Source organism: Panthera uncia, unplaced genomic scaffold, assembly GCF_023721935.1.
Source record: "Panthera uncia isolate 11264 unplaced genomic scaffold, Puncia_PCG_1.0 HiC_scaffold_1293, whole genome shotgun sequence".
NCBI classification, from domain to species: Eukaryota; Metazoa; Chordata; class Mammalia; order Carnivora; family Felidae; genus Panthera; species Panthera uncia.
In genome coordinates this window covers 33350-54080 of record NW_026057913.1, presented here as the reverse complement: position 1 = coordinate 54080, position 20731 = coordinate 33350, and the positions used below count along the sequence as shown (strand labels likewise).

The 20731-nt window shown below is 38.5% G+C and overlaps 1 protein-coding gene across 1 annotated transcript in view; it reads right to left on the bottom strand.

The window, feature by feature from the left end:
- The window catches only part of LOC125916888 (dehydrodolichyl diphosphate synthase complex subunit NUS1), a 31531-nt gene that overhangs the window by 3605 nt on the left and 7195 nt on the right, over positions 1-20731 (bottom strand). The window contains exons 2-4 of the mRNA XM_049623145.1: positions 10545-10670; positions 9476-9625; positions 2999-3098 (exon numbers count right to left, since the gene is read on the bottom strand). Of these exons, the coding sequence (XP_049479102.1) occupies positions 2999-3098; positions 9476-9625; positions 10545-10670 (376 nt within the window). The remainder of the gene's footprint in view (positions 1-2998; positions 3099-9475; positions 9626-10544; positions 10671-20731) is intronic.

Below are 20731 nucleotides of genomic sequence, written 5' to 3'. Positions count from 1 at the left end.
TTCCCCTCCCTAGCTTTACTGAAATATAATTGACTTATAAGCTTTTTCCTTCAACTGCCAAAAATTCTGAAACAAGTCTCCTTTTCCTCCATTTCCTTCTCTTATTAATCCTGCCATCAACCTTTTATCTTACTCACTCCACTGCAGCGATACCCTCACAAGATATCCTCAAACAACAAGTCAACGACACTCTTCTTGCTGAAGCTTGCTTCATTCAGATGTCCTCCTCAAACAACCCACTTGACTAAGTCTTTCCCATTTTATCCTCTTCATCAATAGCTTCGTCTCCTATCACTCAAGAAGCACTTAGCGCCACTACCTCCTCACTGCCCCCAAAGTGGTCTTGCCATTCCTGTCTGTTCTGTTAGGGCTCCACCCTTCTACTTCTCCATGTTATGATTAAGACGTTAAGACATCAGGTGCTTACGGTCTGGTGGGCAGTAGACAAATCCAAAGCAAACCTTAATATAACGTGATAGGGCCATGACAGACATATGTACAAAGATCCACAGGAAAGCTTATTATGTGCTCGGTATCTGATGTCCATTATCTGACTTAAATCCTCAACTTCTTATTAAAATACCCATTTTACAAATACAGAGAAGTTTAAAAGCTATCCAAAGTCATGTTACTGAAAAGCATCACCAAGATTCAAACTGAGATGTATCTGTTCTAAAACACACTCTTCCCTTCAAACTACTCTCAACCTCACAAAGCAGCACTGCTACCTTCCTTGGAGCCCAATGCACAAGGCACCTGAAATTAACTCAGAAAACCCCTGGAGAAAAAGAAACAAGAGAAACATATACCCATCATAGGAAAGCCAGAGTTTGTGGAGATGTGGGTTCTAATTCCACTTTACTACAAGCAATAGTAAGAGCTACGTCTCCTCCCCATTTTCCTCACGCCTACAAAATGAGGAGGCAGGACCATATGATCTACAGCCCTTTCTGACTCTACAATGCTACGGGTTCTTTTCTGCCTTTTTGACACCTTTACCCTGTCTTGCCCCTGAACTTGGAGCATTTATTAAAAGGCCAAAAGATCCCTTGATACTGTGCTCTTCTATATACACTTGAGAAAGTTCCTCTATTCTCACAGACTCAACTACTACTACTTCTAAGTACTGTCAAACTCTAAATATACATTTTTTAGCCCCTTGACTTCTCATCCATGGACCAATTCTGCATCTTCATCTGCCCTTGTAAGTGTTTCCACGAAACAGACTATGGCTTTGAAATCATCTTATCCTTGAAATCAACCTTTTTTTTTTTCAAAATCAATGCTCCCTTGACTTTGTAGTTTCTCTCAGTAACGTCATAATTAGGCTTAACAGCTTAGGAGTCATTTCATTTCTTCTTGGACTTTTAGCACAGTTGTAATTATGCTTGATAAATAATTCTCATTAGAGACAGAATTTATAGAATGTTCCTCCTAAGACTCAGAATTTAAATATATTTTAAGGCTACTAAGTCTCTTTAAAATCAGGGGTCAGCAAATACAGCCCATGAGCCTGCCACCTGTTTTTTTTTTTAATGACGTTTTATTACGACACAGTCACCCACATTTGTTCTGCGCTGTCTGTGGCTGCTCAGCTATACTGCCAATGCTGAGGGGTAGCTGCAAAGAGACTGTATGGATCACACATTCGCCAAAAATACTTACCATCTTACCTTTATATAAAAAGTTTACCCAACTCTGCTCTAGATAAGCAATTTCATTCTCCGCGCTGTATTATGCCCTAAATCATAGCCAAGCGTTCTTCACTTGTCTCTTTACCAGGTTCTTTCCCAAATCCAATCTACTCTAGTACACAGGTGCCAAACAAATCTTCTAAAATCACCATTTCCACACTATCTACAGGCTCAGTGGTTTCCTACTTCCTGTCTAAACCGTTATGCATATTCTTAGTGCTGGTACTTAAAACCTTCCCAGCATCAATACACCCAAATTATTTGTTTTCATCTTACAGAGCTGACCCTTCAACAACATGGGTCTGAACTGCATGAGTCCATCTGTACGCAGCTTTGGTTTTTTTGATACAGTACAGTACTATAAATGTATTTTCTGTTCCCTATAATTTTCTTAATAACGTTCTTTTCTCTAGCTTACTTTATTGTAAGAATACAGAATATAATACATATAACACATAAAATATGTATTAAGTTAGGCTTCCGGTCAAAAGTAGGCTATTAAGTTTTTGAGGAGTCAAAAGTTATATACAGATTTTGGACTGCACAGGGGGTCCACACCCCTAATGCCCACATTGTTCCAGGGTCAAGTGTACTACCATCTAATGTCATAATGCCAAATCTCTGTGCTCTGGTAGGGCCGGTTCCCTCATGATTTCTCTAAAATGAGATGTTCACTCCTCACTTCCCAGCTTTTCTTTTTTCCTTGTCCATCATCCCCTATACTTCTCACCCTTTCTGTAATTACAAAAATTCTATCCATTTTACATGCCCTGGAGTATGTCAGACCTTTTCTTTAAAATCAGCAACTATGGGGGCACCTGGGTGGCTCAGTTGGTGAAGCATCCGACTTCGGCTCAGGTCATGATCTCACAGCTGATGGGTTCAAGCCCCACATGGGGCTCTGTGCTGACAGTTCAGAGCCTGGAGCCTGCTTCAGATTCTGTATCTCTCTCTCATTCTCTCTCTGCCCCTTTCCCACTCACACTCTGTCTCTCCATCTCTTAAAAATAAACATTAAAAAAAAAACAAAAAAAACACAATACAACACAATAAAATCAGCAACCCTGACCCACAGGCATATCTCTCTCACTCGTCTCCTATGACAATTTGTATTAATGCCAGATATTTGCACAAGCACTCTCTCTTGTGTCTGAGTCTTTAGCTTACCACTGATACTGTGAAATACCTGAGGCAAAGAACCAGTATTATAAGTCTTTGGGAATTCTCACCATACCTAGTACAGTGCTAGGCTCAAGAAACACTTGCTGAATTCAATCAAAGTCAGTACACTTTTAATTACTTACACAATCTCAGTCAATCTGATGTGCCAGGGAAGAAAGCCTAATGTGCTGTCCACAGGACCAAACTTCAGTACTAAATCAGGATCGGGGAAACCATTTGAACCTTATAAAGAAAGAAATACACAGGAATTTAACATGCATTGCTCACAAATAAAATGACCAAGGGCAAAATCTGTTCATCAAATTGGCTTTTTATGCTTTATCTGTTTTCTTCACAAACTTCACTCCTATGTTTCCATACCACCACCCCCCTGCCCAACATATACTTTAGTATCTATGTTATTTCCAAATGTGAACGCTTTCTCTAAAGACCATTTGACTGAATGGATTACCTGATAAGAAGGTACCCCACTCCCATCCTAAACCAGACAGCCCCCAAATCCCATCCATCTTTCAAGACTCCAAAGTTCTCCTGGCACCCTGAGAACCATACTGTTTTAGGGGCACAAATGCTTATTCTGGCCATAGAATCACAGAACTTCAGAGATGAAAAGGAACCATAAAAGTAACTACAACCCTTCCTTCCCCAATACCCCTTATTTTATAGCTGAGAACAAAAAAACCCAACTCCTAGCTATCTAGTATAAATGTTTTCTCCAGAGCTCCAGCCTAGGGAGGGAAAAGACCAGACACCTGCCTCAACAAAGGCATGGCCATTCATTCAGTCTCACAAACTGGTTTCCATACAAGACCTGGTTTGAGAAAAAAAGGGGATGAGGATAGTTCAACTGCTTAAAAAATAAAGTAAAATAAATATTAACAGAGTCACTGGTAGAACAGAAAAGATGCTATTATCCAAGAAACCCAGGCTGCAACAGTTTCTAATAACCTCAATTCTGCCATTAACTTTCGGTCGCACAACCTCTCCAGGGCTTAGTCATTTCACTTGTTAAATAAGGAGACTAGATTAGACAGGCTCATCCAGCAGTAATTAAGAATTATTTCCATAAAAAAGTCTCTTTAAAGTCCATATTGGTAAAAGTGCGTGGACTAAGAAGAATATATATTCCTCTAACTGCTAAAGAGCAAATTATCTTTAGTTAAAAAAAAAAAATTAAATAAAAAATGGCAAGAAGGAATTTCTGGCTAAGAGTAGTGTGAAGAAGGTGATGAATCCTCCCCCCAAAAATATGTATTAAACTGACAAAACCAAACATTTAAGGGCACCGGATACTGGCCAGAAGCAGACAATTATTCTTTTAATAACAAAAAAATGAAACACCAACTAGGGCTTCAGGTAAGAACGGTAAGGGTCTTTGTCTTTCCTGCCTGGGAATGGTCCTAACTCCCATGCCTCTACCCCCAATCAAATGGAAAAAATTATACGTTTACCAGCATGGGGCTGATGGCAAAATTGGTAGATTTGTTGCCTGTGGCCAAAAGATACGAACTCAATTTGGAACTGGAGATTGTGGGCAGGAGGGGGCAACGATGAAAGCCCAGGGTTTTGCCAGTTAAAAGCACCAAGCGGCAAACTCAAAAGGAAATAAATGAGGAAAACACACAGCTTGTTGGCTTGATGTTGTGGTCCCAGTTAGGGCAAGCAGTCTAATGGTCAGAAATTTACCAGGCAGATCCTGAAAATAAGGGCTCAGCTAAGCCCTCCACATACCCATAGCTGATGAGGAAACTGCATACATGCAAAGGAGGAAAGTAACCAAGGAAAAGTAACCAAGAAGACTTGAGAACTGGTGGGAACTCTGAACCCAGCAGCCAACATCATACAGATCAGGGGAGCCTTCCAAACTCAAGCTGTTAGAGCACAACCAGTGTGCAAATGACAGTCTGACACATAAAACTAGACAGACACAAGAAGTGAGACTAAAACATAAAATTAAAAATAGAAAATTTGAGAAGAGGCAACGGGTGTCATCTTTATATATATATAGGCAACGCAATTGTGTATTTAAAAAATCTTAAGGGGCAGGGTGCCTGGGTGGCTCAGCTGGTTAAGTGTCTGACTTCGCTCAGGTCATGATCTCACACAGTTTGTGAATTCAAGCCCCGCGTTGGACTCTGTGCTGACAGCCTGGAGCCTGGAGCCTGCTTCAGATTCTGTGTCTCCCTCTCTCTCTGCCCCTCAACCGCTCACACTCTGTCTCTGTCTCTCAAAAATAAATGAACATTAAAAAAAAAAAAATCTTAAGGGGCACCTGGGTGGCTCAGTCAGTTGAGTGTCCAACTCTTGGTTTCAGCTCAGGTCATGATCTCATGGTTTGTGACATCTGACAGCGCGGAGCCTGCTTGGGACTCTCTCTCCCTCTCTCTGCCCCTCCCCCAGTCTCTTTCACAATAAATAAACATTAAAAAAAAAAATCTTAAGACTCTGCAAATGAACTATCAGAACTAGTAAGTGAATTTTAGCAAGGTGGCAAAATACAAAATCAATATTAAAAAAAAACCAAAACTATATTTCCATATATTATCAACAAACAATCTAAAAGCAAAACTAAGCAAACAATCTCATTAATAACAGCATCCAAAAGCATAAAATACTTGGGAATAAATTTAACAAAAGAAGCAGAAATCCCAAATCCTGAAATTATAAAACACTGTTAAAAGAAAAATTAGGACCCAAATATGGAGACATGCTATGTTCATGGATTAGAAGACTCAATATTGTTAAGATGGTCAATCTCCCCAAACTGAGCTACAGATGCAATTCAGTCCCTACCAAAACCAGGTGCTTTGGGGTTGGTGAAGCTGATTCTAAAATTTACATGAAAATGAAATGTTCCTGACTAGCCAAAGTTGTTTCACTTCAAAAAAGAAAATCAAAGTTGAAGGACTTTAAGGACATGATTTCAAAGTTTATCATTAGTAGGCACTACGGTAATCAAGACCTTGGGGCATTTGAAGGGACAGGCAGTACAGACCAATGGCAGCGAGTAAGAAGTCCAGAAATAAATTCAAAGATTTATAGTAAATTGGATTTCAACACAGGAGTCACAGTAATTCAAGGGAGAAAAAAATGGTGGCAGAAGAACAACTCAGTTTGGCTGCCTCACACCATTCACAAAAAGTAAGTCAACATAGCTTACAGATTTAAACGGAACAGGTTAAGTGATAAAAATTCTAGAAGGAAATAATGGTGACTTTGGGTTAGGCAAAGATTTCTTGGATATGACACCAAATGCATGATCCACAAAAGAAAAAAATGATAAACTGGATTTCATAAAGATTAAATAGTTTTTGTTTTAAGTTTTTATTTATTTATTTTGCGGGGAAGAGAGGGAGAGGCAGGGAGAGAGAGGAGAGAGAGAAAGTCCCAAGCAGGCTTTGCATTGTTCAGTGCAGAGATCAAGGCAGGGCTCAATCTTGAACTGTGAGATCATGATGTGAGCTGAAATCCGGAGTCAGACACTTAACCAACTGAGCCACCCAGTCACCCAAAGATGAAATACTTTAAGGAAAAAAAAGTAAGCCATGGATTGTGAGAAAATATTCCTAAGTCATATCTTACTACTGAAAAAAAGATCTGTACCCCAAATATATAAAGACCTCTTAAAACTAAGACAAACAACCCATTAAAAGTAGGCAGAATGTCTTGAACAGATATTTCACCAAAGAAGATACAGATGACAAATTAGCACATGAAAAAAGCTCAATGACATTAGTCATTAGGAAGATGTTAATTAAAACCACAATAAGATACTATTACATCCCCACTAGAATGGCTAAAATTAAGAAACAAAAACAAAAAACTGACAATACTATGTCTTGGCAAGGACGTGAAGAATCTAGACTCCTCTACATTACTGGTAGAATATAATAATACTATAGCCTCTTTGGAAAAGTTTGGCAGTTTCTTAAAAGTTAAACATTCACTCAACCAACACAACCTAGCAATTCCATTATTAGTCATCTACCAAAGAAAGGAAAACATGTCTGCACAAAGACTCATATGTGAATAGTCACAGCAGCATTATTCAAACAAACCTAATGCACATCAACTGGTGAATGGATAAACGAAATGTACATCCACAGAACTGAATACTATTCACCAACAGAAAGCAATGAACTACTAATACATGCAACATGGATGAACCTCAATAATATGCTGAGGAAAGAAAACAAGACATTAAAGATTATTTTATATGATTTCATTTATATAACATTTCTAGAAAAGATAAAAGTATAGTAAAAGAAAAAAAGCAGATATGTAGTTGCCTTGTATGCAAGTAGGAATGGTGAAGTTCGCAATCATAAGGTAACAGTATTCAGGCGGTCTGCTTCTGTCAGATTAGTAAGTTAACTTATGGACTGTGTACTTTTTCACTTATCGTGAGTTTGCCACCCCTGAAGGCAACACCTGGTCTCAAAACTTTGGCACTTCTCCATAGGCTCCCTGAAGGACCACCTTTGGTCCCTCTATCACTTTTAGGACACCCTCATAAATTACTCTATGGTTGGGGCCTTACAGAATCCAGGAAACAGTCAACATCCAGTAACCTACAATGAGTCCCTACAATGGTCTACTTTAAGTCTATTCATTCAGCCTAAATACAGCCAGGCAATGAGAGAGAATACCAGAGTAGGGGAAGAAATGAGTAGTCAGTGAAAGACAGGAGTTGGTGAGACCGGAGGCCAGAGAGCAAATGTGCTGTATGATGAACATGTGTCAATGTGGAAGAAACAAGAATGGAGAGTCAAGTAAATGACTGAGTTAGATAAAAAAAAAATGCATGATTAATAAATAAGGTAAATGGAGACTCTATTTGAATGAACAAAAATGTATGTCTGAAATTGCATAGCTATAGAAGCTATTAATGGACATGAACTTGTTAGAAGCACTGCCTTTCTTCAAAAGATCAAGGATGGGGTGCCTGGGTGGCTCAGTTGGTTAAGCATCTGACTCTTGATTTTGGCTCAGTTCATGACGTACGAGTCCTGAGATCGAACCCCGCATCAGGGGTTGTGCTGGGCAAGCAGCCTACTTACGAGCCTCCCCTCACCCCATCTCTCCTACCCTTCTGCCCACTCCCAAACAAAAGAAATAACCCAAAAAACAAAAAACAAAAGGATCAAGGATAATGCCAGTAAGCAGAAGGACCATAAAGTTGAAGCAAAAGATTCCTAGGAGGCTCTACAGAGAATAAACAAATTAAAGGCTTTTATAAATAGTTGAAGGAAAAAAACCCTATAATGTTATATTTGGTATAACATGACAAATACAGTGAGTATACTTCATATCACATAACAGAAAGAACACTAAAAATAAAGTGACGAATGCTAATAAGATTATATTCTTGGGACTGCCTCCTAAATAGCTGTTAAATTCAAACTTAACAGATAGTTCAAACTAAAAAGAAACAGTAAGAGGAGTGCGATATTATAATAAAAAAAATACGTGTTTGGTCTCTGTCCAGGTTCCAAGCACAGAGCTCCTAAAATCCTTGGAATTTCCTGAATGATAGGAGTGAGAGGAGTATCTTGTGTTATTCATAATAAGCCCCCTTCCACCACAGCTGAGTTTCTGTTAATGGTGACTCTGGGCAGGCCTCTGGATAGCTTTAGGATGGGAGCTAGTTGCTGGGGAAACCAGTCATGTGATTAGAGGGCTGCAACTTCCGGCCCTACCTTTCAACCTGCAGGTAGGGGAGAAGAGCTGGAGACTGAGTTCAATCCCTAATAGTCAATGATTTCATCAATCATGCTAACATAAATGAACTTCCACAAAATCCCCTAAATGACAGGGTTCCTAAAGCTTCCAGGTTGGTGAATGCACTGAGGTGCTGAGAGGGTGATGAGCCCAGAGAGGTCACGGAAGATGACTGCATCCCCTGGCGATACCTGGCCCCGTATGCCTCTTACGCTGGACGGTTCCTGAGTTGTGTCCTTTATAATCAACTGGTAAACATAAAGTTTAGTCAAGTTCCTTCCTGAGTTCTGGGAGCCATTCTAGCAAATTAGCAAACCTTAGGAGAGAGTCATAGGGACCTCCTAGTTATAGGTAGTTGATCAGGTGGCCTGTACAGGCGGCCTGAAAACTGCAACTGGCATCTGAAGTGGGGGCCGTTTTGTGTGACTGAGCCCTTCAACCTACAGAGTCAAACACTATCTCTGGGTGGTTAGTGTCAGAAGTGAATTGAACTGCTGGACGCCCATGTGGTGTCTGGAGAATTGGAAAACTCACGGTGTAGGAAAACATCCCACAGGAAGGCTGACAAGCAGAAGTCCGATATTCAAGAACATTCTTCAGCCCCCCACAAAATCCTCTTATATCCTCTCCTTTACCAGTAAGTTCTCTTGCAAGTGAGCTGACTACAGAGCTGACTACAAATCTCATTATCTCAAAATCATTTTCAACATGTGGGGCTTCAAAATTTCAGAAACATTACAAGTGTAACAACAACAACAAAATCAGGCTTTATGGTGCAAAAGGAACCCAGATGCTCTCCTTCATAGTGTACCCTCGTAAACCACGTACAGTTGTAGGACACAACTGAAAACATATATATCTGTCTATATATGACTTACTAAGTAAACTGCCAAACATATCTACATCCAAATCTGTGGATCTCTTTTGCTGCTGGGCTACTAACTGGCAAAAGTCCTGAGCAGCTCTCACAATATCTGCTTTTCCATCTTCTGGGGAGAGCACCTTCACTGCCGATTGGCAATTTAAAACTGAAAAAAAAAAACAACAAGTTATTAAAAAAAAAAAAATCCTGTTCCAGACACATTTCAAAATCTGTTTCAAGAAATATTAAGTTCAGACTAAAATAAAAGCATAGTTCTTATAGTAAACATGGATCATTTAAGTCCTTCAAACTGAATATCAAAACATACTTATCTACTCCCCTCTGAAAGGACCCACACATCTCATTTGTGTGTATATTTATATAGTACCTTCCTCTCAAAGTACTCAAAGACCTTGTATCTCTGAATAAATCCTCTAGAAAATAGGAATCATACGCTAGTTTACAATTTTCACTCACCTAAAATGCCATCTACAATCATAGTACGGTTAGCAGTAACACAAAAGATAAAAATGAAGAATATAGGGGAAAAAATGTGTTTCAATGAAACAGGTACTGTCTACCTTATCAGAATCTGATTCTGTGGGAGCTATTTTATAATTGACAGGATTCTAGGTACCTGACAGGAATGCCAAATTCTTGTCTATAGACAAGAATGCAAATTCTTTCTTGTCTGGTAGAGGTTCAGTTATCTTCCCTCTAACCCAACAGAAAAACCAGTTTTGCCTCCATTTACATATTCATTGCAATATTACTTACCTGTAAGTGTGTCCATTCTTTGGACTCTCTTTGAACTGGTTACAAAATCTGCCTGGTTCCTGGTTATTCATTAGTTAAATAAAATCTTTAACATGTGTGTATTTTTTAATATCTATGAAAGTCACGATTTTATCTTTTTCTGAAAATTCTTTGAAGAAGATGAAGAAAGAAAAGTCTAAATCTGATGATAAAAGAAGCGTGACAATAAAGACTAACAGCGCAAAATGAATGAATGAGTGACAGGACCTGCCTTGAAACACAAAATACATCTGTGTAAGTTAGATACTCAATTTGCTACTCACGCTTACCTTGATCGTCTTTGTCATTACTATTCGCAAACTCTGGTGAATATTTGGAACAATCTAAACCGAGAAGTTCCTGCTGTTGTTTTAAAATTTCATCCATTAATCTGGAATTATTTCTTTTGAAAATACCTTAAAAAGAAAAAAAGCAAGTAAATCCCAACTAGGTTAATTTATCCTCTTCAACAATTAATGGATATTTGCTGTGAAAACATCACTGCACCCAGAACTGAACAAACTCCACATGAAGCATTGCTGACTATGCCTCAACCGGAGTCTAAAAGAAAAACAAAACAAAACTCTGTTAACATAAGAGTATGGAGTCAGGCTAACATTAAAAAAAAAAAAAAAAAACAAAAAAAAAAAAAAAAAAAGGATAGAGGTGACTACTTGGAGCCAATATGAGTATGAAAAAAATTTACACCTAGAAGGAAATTTTAAGCTATCTTTTACTTGAAATTTTCATTTACAGATTAAGAAACTGGGACCCAGAGTCCTTAAGAGACTTGTTCAAGAATCTGTAACTGTGGCAGTGGCCCAGAGCCCTTATCTTGTGGACTCCCAGTCTGATGCACTTTCCTTGCAGACCCACTACGTGCATTCAATATTATTACTTCTATTTGATTCGTTGTTTTATTTATTTTTTATTTTTTTAATGTTTATTTATTTTTGAGAGACAGAGAGAGACAGCATGAGCTGTCAGCAAAGAGGCTGACTGGGGCTCAAACTCATGAGCTGTAAGATCATGACCTGAGCCGAAATCGGACGCTCAACCGACTGAGCCACCCAGGCGCCCCGATTCGTTGTTTTAATGGTAAGAGGAACTATTAAGAATTATGTAGGGACGCCTGGGTGGCTCAGTCGGTTGAGCATCTGACTTCGATTCAGGTCATGATCTCAAGGTTCTTGAGTCAAGCCCCGCGTTGGGCTCTGTGCTGACAGTTCAGAGCCTGGAGCCTGCTTTGGATTCTGTGTGTCCCCTCTCTCTCTTTGCCCCTCCCCCGCTCATGCTCGCTCTCTCTCTCTCTCTCTCAAAAATAAACATTAAAAAATTTTTTTAAAAAGAGAATTATGTAGAAAATAGAGAGAATACACAAAAGTAGCAAAATCAAAATTTAGTAAATTCCAGCAAAGCATGGAAATACTCTACCTAAAACTGTTTTTGATCCTTCAACCATGCACAAAAAAAGCTAAAATTTTTAACGACTATTATGTCATTGAAAAAGATGAAGTAACTATGTGGCATAAATTTAACATGAAACTAATGAAGAGAGTTCTAACTAAAAACAAGTGACAACTATTTAGCTATTTTCAGAGGGGCAGCTTTTTTACTGGTCATTGCCTTTTCGATCTTTACCAAGTGTTCCTACTCTGTACTCTCAGTCAGATCTGACTTTAAAGTACTTCAAAGATTAACTGGGAAAGAGAATATAGTTAAAAATATATAAAATAACACAATCTGGTGAATATGCTGTATACACATTACGTTGCTAGTCCATGTGTAATAGCAGTTCAAAGGTTAAAAAAAAATTCTCCTTTGGTAGGGAAAGCTTTGTAAAATAAGCAAGACTTGAGCTGAGCTTTCGGAAGGTAGAAAACTGAGCTTCAACCTTAGAAAGTTAAAGACGATGGAGAGGATATTTAGTTTGGGAAAATGTTTAAGAAAAAAACACTGAATACTCAAAAGACAGACAAATGTTGCTGGTGCAAAGGATTTGAGAAAAGGGGACGGACCTAGTTTTCATTTCATGTTGCCTACCAAGTGGGTAACCAACAATTTCTAAGCCATGTGGGAAGGTGGAAATTTATAACTTTAGGAAAACTAACCTGGCAACGGTATAGAGAAGGTCAGGCAGCAGAATACTGCAATAGTCCATTCGTAATTTGATGAAACAATGGAAGGAGTTCATTACAAAAGAACTGAGAGAATGAAAAGCATGACTTAATGAGAGGTGAACAGAGAAAATTCCATGGCATTAATCCTAGCTAAAAGAAAATAATAACTTTTGTTTAAAGTGTGGAATTTCTAGCAGAGAACTGGTTTGAAGGAAAACATAAGCTTAAGTTTTAGACACCTGATGATAGAATATTTGGGCAGGGGTACTGAAAAAGTGATTAAGACACATGAAGGAAGGACATTCAAAAAAGGTCACATAGAGACGCCTGGGTGGCTCAGTCCATAGAGCATCAAACTCTTGATCTCATGGTCATGAGTTCAAGCCCCACACTGGGTGTGGAGCGTACTTAAACAAAAAAAACAAAAAACCAAAAGAGGTGATATAAGCACCACGTGGGTAGAGATCTTAACTGTGTTTGCTCACCAGGGGCTAGCACAGTGCCTGGCACAGAACAGACACTCAGCAAATAAATGTCTGCCGAAAGAAGGCAACAGTCAGAGACTGTCTAGGGGACTTAAAAAGACCTCTTTAGGGTAAGTGACATTTCATCTAGCCCATGGAGAATTAGGAGAATTCTACAGGGGTAAGGCTGGGAAGGTAACATAACAAAAGATGGGGATACAGACACACATTTGGGAGTCACCATCCTTAAGGTGAAGCCAAACAGACACACAAGAAGTGAAAAATAAGATCTGCAAAGGTAAAGAAGCATACGTGAAGAAGAGCAGGGGGCTAAGGCTGTGGCACCTTATGAAAGCCCACAGTCATGAGACCAAAAGCTAGGAAGTATAAAAGTGAACACTGTGTAGTACCCATATGCAAAGCAACAAAAAATACATAGTCCCAAAGACAAACAAAAATTTTAAAGGAAGGTGATTAATATCAGAAGCTATTGGAATAACAGTGTTGAGGACAGCAATACTTGTGCAACAATACAGATGTGTAGGATATTAACATTATGTTCAAGTCAGTCATAAAATTCACATGTATGACACAAAAGCATGTACTATAAGACAGCTACATGATATAGGCTTATTAATGTTATAAGACTTCCAGTTGTTTATGCAAGTAAAAAATAAAAAATGATTTAGACCACACTTTGGTCTATATCATAGATATAAATCATGGAAGGCATGCAAATGCAAGCTGGTGCAGCCACTCTGGAAAACAGGATGGAGGTTCCTCAAAAAACTAGATAGAACTAGAACTAACCTACAACCCAGCAATTGCACTACTAGGCATTTATCCAAGGGATACAGGTGTGCTGTTTTGAAGGGACACATGCACCCTAATGTTTATAGCGGCACTATCAACAATAGCCAAAGTATGGAAAAAGCTCAAATGTCCATGGATGGATGAATGGATAAAGAAGATATGGTGTGTGTGTGTACACACACATACACTGGAGTATTACTCGGCAATCAGAAAGAATGAAATCTTGCCATTTGCAACTACATGGATGGAACTGGAGGGTATTATGCTAAGCGAAATCAGTCAGTCAAAGAAAGACAAATATCATATGACTTCACTCATATGAGGACATTAAGTGACAAAACAGATGAACATAAGGGAAACAAAAATAATATAAAAACAGGGAGGGGGACAAAACATAAGAGACTCATAAATATGGAGAACAAACAGAGGGTTACTGGAAGGGGTGTGGGGGGGGATGGGCTAAATGGGTAAGGGGCACTAAGGAAGCTACTCCTGAAATCATTGTTGTACTATATGTTAACTAATTTGGATGTAAATTCAAAAAATAAAATAAAATAAAATAATAAATAAATTATGGAAGGCATATGAATTTCAAAAACAATGTAAAATCTCTACAACACTGCTAGAACATATGAACTTACTAGAATGTAGATTCATTTTAATAGTAACCCACCACTAGGAACCCTTGCTTTTGTCTATTTACAGGACACTGATCCCTTCCTTCAATACTCCAAAGACCTATGCTTCCGTGCTCGCTAATTCACTCATCTCTGCCTTAGCTTCCAGATTAAAATAGGAACACATTTCAGGAACTCTTGCTCTCTCCAAATCAATGGATGACATTCTTTGTCACCAAAATGGTCACTACCTCTTTTCGATCTGTATCCTTTCCTTCTCAATCTTTCTGAAGTGTTACCATTAATGACCAAGCTGCTCCATTCTCAAAATTCCATCCTTATCCCACAACTTGTCTAAACTCCCTTTCTTGGTTCTACTCCCAGCCTGCGCCTTGAATGGCCCCTTCTCCCTTTGCACTGAATCCTTTCCCTCTTCCCACTTCTAACTGGAAGATTACTCCTAGAGTTGCTATCTCAGCCTTCTCCTTCTGTCCATGTGCTCCTCTTTCTCTGAGTCTAGTCACTCATGGGACTTTAAAACCACTCAGGGCCAGGACAAGGGTGAGATAAGTGAAGCAAAACTTAAGTTGGCATCAAAAAACTCTAAGATAAAGAATAACGCATTATCTTCAACAACTTAATGCAAAAACATCCCATGATGAACAAAACATTAAAATTTTAAGTAAAAACAAGGATCAGCATTTAATAATTCCAGTTCAGGGGCGCCTGGGTGGCTCAGTTTGTTAAGCCTTCTACTTCAGTTCAGGTCATGATCTCACGGTTCGTGAGTTCCAGCCCCGCTTCTGTGCTGACAGCTGGAGCCTGCTTTGGATTCTGTCTTCCTCTCTCTCTGCCCCTCCCCTGCTCATGCTCTGTCTCTTCCTCTCTCAAAAATAAATAAACATTAAAAAAAAAAAGAAAATTCCAGTTCATTCTACCCAGAAGTTCTGTAAGCATCTGAAACATACCTAAAAAACATAGCAGCTGATCTCTTAAAGCTAGTTCTCAGGGAGCCTGGGTGGCTCAGTTGATTAAGTGTCCGACTTCGGCTCAGATCATGATCTCACAGTTCGTGAATTCGAACCCCAGCTCTGGTCTCGTGCTGACAATGCAGAGCTTGCTGCGATTCTCTCTCCCTCCCTCTCTCTCTGCCCCTCCCCTGCTCATACTGTCTCTCTCCCTCTCTCAAAATAACAAACAAACTTAAAAAATTTTTTTAAATAAAACTAGCTCTCAAACACTTATATCAAGTTTTTTTTTTTTTTAATTTTCTTAAATGTTTATTTTTGAGAGAGACACAGAGCGCAAGCAGGGGAAGGGCAGAAAGAGAGGGAGACACAGAATCAGAAACAGGCTCCAGGCTCTGAGCTATCAGCACAGAGCCTGACGCAGGGCTCAAACCCATGAACTGTGAAATCAAGACCTGAACCAAACTCAGATGCTTAACCGACTGAGCCACCCAGGTACCCCTATATCTAGTTTACCAAAAAAATGGAGCAGTACCATAACTGTAAAATTTATACGCACTTAGGAACCAAGCTTGGAAGGGAATAGGCTATATGACAACAGTGAATGTATAAGGGTGATAGGACAACAGGGGATTTAAAATGGTAATTGGGGTAAAACTATATAATTAAAAAGAAAAAAAACCACCAGCCTTTTTTGTTGTTTGAGTTCCTTTTTTTTTTAAAGTTTATTTTTGAGAGAGAGAGAGAGAGAGAGAGAGAGTTTATGTGTGCATGTAAGTGGGGAAGGAGCAGAGAGAGAAGGGGACAAGGGATCTGAAGCAGGCTCTGTGCTAACAGCAGAGAGCCCAATGCAGGGCTCAAATCCAGGAACCATGAAATCATGACCTGAGCCGAAGTCAGACACTTAACCAATTGAGCCATCCAGTTGCCCCATGTTGTTCTATTTCTAATAAAGGCATCACTACCTGCCCAGTCACCCAAATATCTTCTCCACTCTAGTATTTTCACTACCACTTCCAATGCCCTATTAACATGCTAAACCCATATACTCATCTACAGCAATATTTCCCCTATCCATTTCCATTTGTCCATTGTCCCCAACTGTTTCAAGTTTTTCTTTTTCATTAAAATATTACAATCACATGATCTTCCAATGGGTCTTCTTGCCCCTTCTAGCATGTATCACTAGATTGACAACCAGATTAATCTTTGGGTTCATCTTTAATCCTGACATATTCCAATTTAGGATCTTCAATGGCTCCCAAAATGCTTAGTATACTAAGAACAAACTGCTCAGATCAGCATTAAGATTCCAGCCTACGCTTCCACACTTGGTGGGTGGAAATAATGTTTATGAAACAAATGAATTTATTTCTCTGTAGTACTCTGTCCCCAGCAAATTAGAACTGTCGTATATTCCCCTCAAAACATATGACATGAGCCTAACCTCCATCCTTTATGTTACCTCCCCAGCCCCACACCTACAAACTCTTCACAGGCCAGCTAAAATGTCACTTACTCTTAAGAGACTCTTCCCAATCCCCCAGCCAGATATGCCCCATTCCTCCTCTGACTCACCCTTACCTCCTCCAAATACACACATTTTGTTCAAACTCCATAATAAACGAGATTCTACTTTGTACCATAATTACAGCTTAATCCCCCTACTGAACTGTAGTCTTCCTTGTGAACTTGTGGCTTACTCATTTCTTTTCCCCTAAGGTACCTTCCACATAGCAGGAGTTCAATGTTTATTTAATAAACTGAATTAATCAGTGCACAAAGTGCCACCTAACAACAAAACCTAAATGGATAGGTCACTAAGTGGAATTTTTAAGAAGTTTCCAGGAACCTCTCACAATAAAAACAGGCACTTCCTTATTGCATACAGGCAGAAATTCTGTTAAAAAGGAAGAATACACAGAGCCACAGTTACAAAGTATCTTTCATAAAGAAGTTCATAAAGTTATTTTAAACACAACCTTTGTCTCAGCTAATTTGGATGGAGAAATTAAATGCCCAAGTATAGTTTCTGAGAAGTGTATAGATAAAACAGAGTATCAGCAAGATGATTCCTGATCACTCACGCTTGCCCCTTCCAGAAATCTGATTATATGCTATGCTGCCTATCTCACTTACCCATAGGCAATACTATCATCTTAAAATTTTCTTCAGGATTCAAAGTCTACACATACATACTTCTCATGATACACAAGAAATGCAGAAAGATATAAGAGTGCCTTTGTCTCTGATAGGCAATTCCTCCACTAATATCATAGTATGGTATTAGGCAAGTATTCATACTTGCAGAGCTCTTTTTCTCATATCACATTTCATCTTGTTTGCCTTCACAGAATCTAAACTAACGCCAAAATGGTGTAATAAAAGAAACTGTGACAAAAGTCATTTTATGTAAAAGGAAGTTGAGACTACATTCGCTCAGAAATAACTGACCTAAGGGAAAAACATTTGTAAATACATTTTTCAGAAAATCGTAATTTACAGAATTATACAGTAATAAGCTGAAATAATTATTTTAAACCATCCTTTCACAGATGAGGAAAGAGACCCAAAAAGGTCAAGCAACTGTCCTTGGCCAAGAGTCTAAGATTTTGGCCTGGAATCCAGGTCTCCTGGATTCTAATTATTCAGTTCAGTAACTATTTCTAACATTGATAAACAAATGATGCTAAACCCACTTTACTAATACACCCATTAAATTCTGAATTCCCCTCCCTAAAAGTTGAACTCTATTAAATATATAAAACTGGCTTTTTTACAAATAAGCAGTATCTTTTGAAAAAACTAAAACTAGAGCCCTTTTTGAAAAGACTCTTAAGGAGGTTTCACAGGGCTGACAATTATTTGAATTAAGAAAAAATAAGTTTGGGGTACCTGGGTGGCTCAGTCAGTTAAGTGTCCAACTTCAGCTCAGGTCATGATCTCACATTTGTGAGTTTGAGCCCCGTGTCGGGCTCTGTGCTGACAGCTCAGAGCCTGGATCTTGCTTAGGATTCTGTGTCTCCCTCTCTCTCTGCCCCTCCCCTGCTCACGCTCCTCTCTCTCTCTCTCTCTCTCTCTCTCTCTCAAAAACAAATAAACATTAAAAAAAGTTTTATTAAAAGAAAAAAGAAAACATAAGATTTTGCAATAATGATTTCAAGAATTTTATATTTTGTTGCTCTACAACTATACCTCATGTATTCTCAATTTCCTAAGTGTAAACTGTATGTGTGTGTGTGTGTGTGTGTGTATAATATATATAAAAGAACTATCTTTTAAAACACGCACATGCACACACACACATACACACACAAACATCTACAATTTCTGTAAAAAAATAAATAAAATATTATGCCAGAAAAATTGGACCTCAGAAAGACTACAATGTTTTTAGTATTTCTTGACAAACATTAGCTACACACTTTGGGGGCCAAATGTAAACTTCTCATATTCTAAGAAATATCTATTTTGAATTCTAGTATTAAAAACTACTTAAGATGCTCAACATTTAGACAATAAGGTAACCATTCATCCTAAACTGAATATTCCCTAACCTCATCACCATAACACTTCCAGTTTTTAGTGTTTCCTATTCCTAGTCTTTGTTCCCACCCATGTATAATACTGGCCTATATGATTATGCAATTTTATATCCTGCTTTTTCCATTTATATAACATGTATTCTTCCTTGGTGCTAATCTCATGATTATTACAACAATTGCATTATTTAACAGAAAAGCCTTTGCTGATTCGTTCCAGCTCTCAAAATATAAAAATCAATACTCCCAGGATTAAGATTACTACTAGAGCTATTGCATATTCTTTCAGCATTTAGGTTTTCATCATATTCAAGGAAAAGAAAATATATTGCCAATATAATTGGTGAACATAGAAATTAAGTGGAATGAAGGCCATCATATGAGGCCAGACAAAGGGGTAATACAAAGGGGTCTGTGGGCCTTGGTAATGAGCTGAGAAAACATTCCAAGTACAACGGAAGCCGTTGGAAGGTTTTACTCAGAGCTTAAATGATGTTATCAAGAAAGATCACTTTGCTGGTGAGTAAAGAATGGATTATACAGGGGCCAGAATATAAACGAAGACCAATCAGGTGGCTACAGCAATAATCCAGGTGAAAGATAATGATAACTCAAACTGAGGTGGCTACAACGAAAAACCAAAACAAGTATCCAATTTGGAACATATTCTAGAAGTAGGGCCAGGGAGGCCTGTTGGTAGATTATAGGTGGAATGTAATGTAAGAGACTCACAGAAGACATCTAAGTTTTTAGCTTGAGCACTTACTAGTATGTTTTAAGATGGGAAAAACTGTGAGAGAGGTCTGAGGAGAGTGAAATTCGAGACATGGTTTGGACATGTTAAGTACCTGAGATGCCTAATAAAAGTAAACCTGTTAGGCAGTGAATTAGATATGGAATCTGGAATTATGGGAGAGATAAGGACTGGAGATACAAATCTGGGTATGAGCATTTAAAGGACTTTTAAAATGATATGGTTAGAGAAATCATCTGGGACAGGAGTCAGCAAACTACTGCTATGGGAACACAGCCACATCCATTCTTTTATGGCTGCTTTTTGGCCTCATTGGCAGAGTTGAGTAGTTTTAACAGAAACCCATAACCCACTAACCTAAAATATTTACTAGCTGGCCCTTTAAGAAAAAGTTGTTGACCCTTGACCTAGGAGATAGCAAGAACAACAGAAGGACAAAGGCATATATGCAGCACAATACTCTAGGACCCCCCAAAATTTAGAAGTGAAAAAAACGAGAAGCCAGAGGCTCAGAAGGAACATATAGCAAGACAGGAAGAAATCCAAGCATACGTACGTTTCAAAGAGAGGCGAATTAAGCATGCTCTATCCACCCATTCGATTATATGCTATATTCAGGTACCTTACTGGAGTCCTTTGAAATCTTTACTATACCAATCAAAATGACATTTTAGAATTATAGGTTTCAATATAGTCTACTCTTTCACTCAACTCATGTACACGTTAACTGGCTAATACACCCATGACATACATACTTTTTTCAAATTCAGGAAACCAAGTAAGGAGTTTAATTAGACAAATATTCAGTCAGCAAATCTTATCTCTATTCCTTAAATCCTGCTTCTTCTAAAATTTATGTGAAATGAATAATCAATTCCATAAAATGAGACTTTTAAAGCACATATTTAACATATTTTCTTTTAAATATGAAATTACAGGGCATTAGGTGGCTCAGTCAGTTGAGCATCTGACTTCAGCTCGGGTCATGATCTTGTGGTTCATGAGTTCAAGCCCCATATCAGGCTTTGTGCTGACAGCTGAGAGCCTGGAGCCTGCTCCAGATTCTGTGTCTCCTTCTCTCTCTGCCTCTCTCCCCCCAAAATACACAAACATTAAAAAAAAATTAACTGAAATTAGAATTTTTACCATGGTTATTCCCTCCTTTCTACAGAAACAGACTTTAAGATATAACTAACATC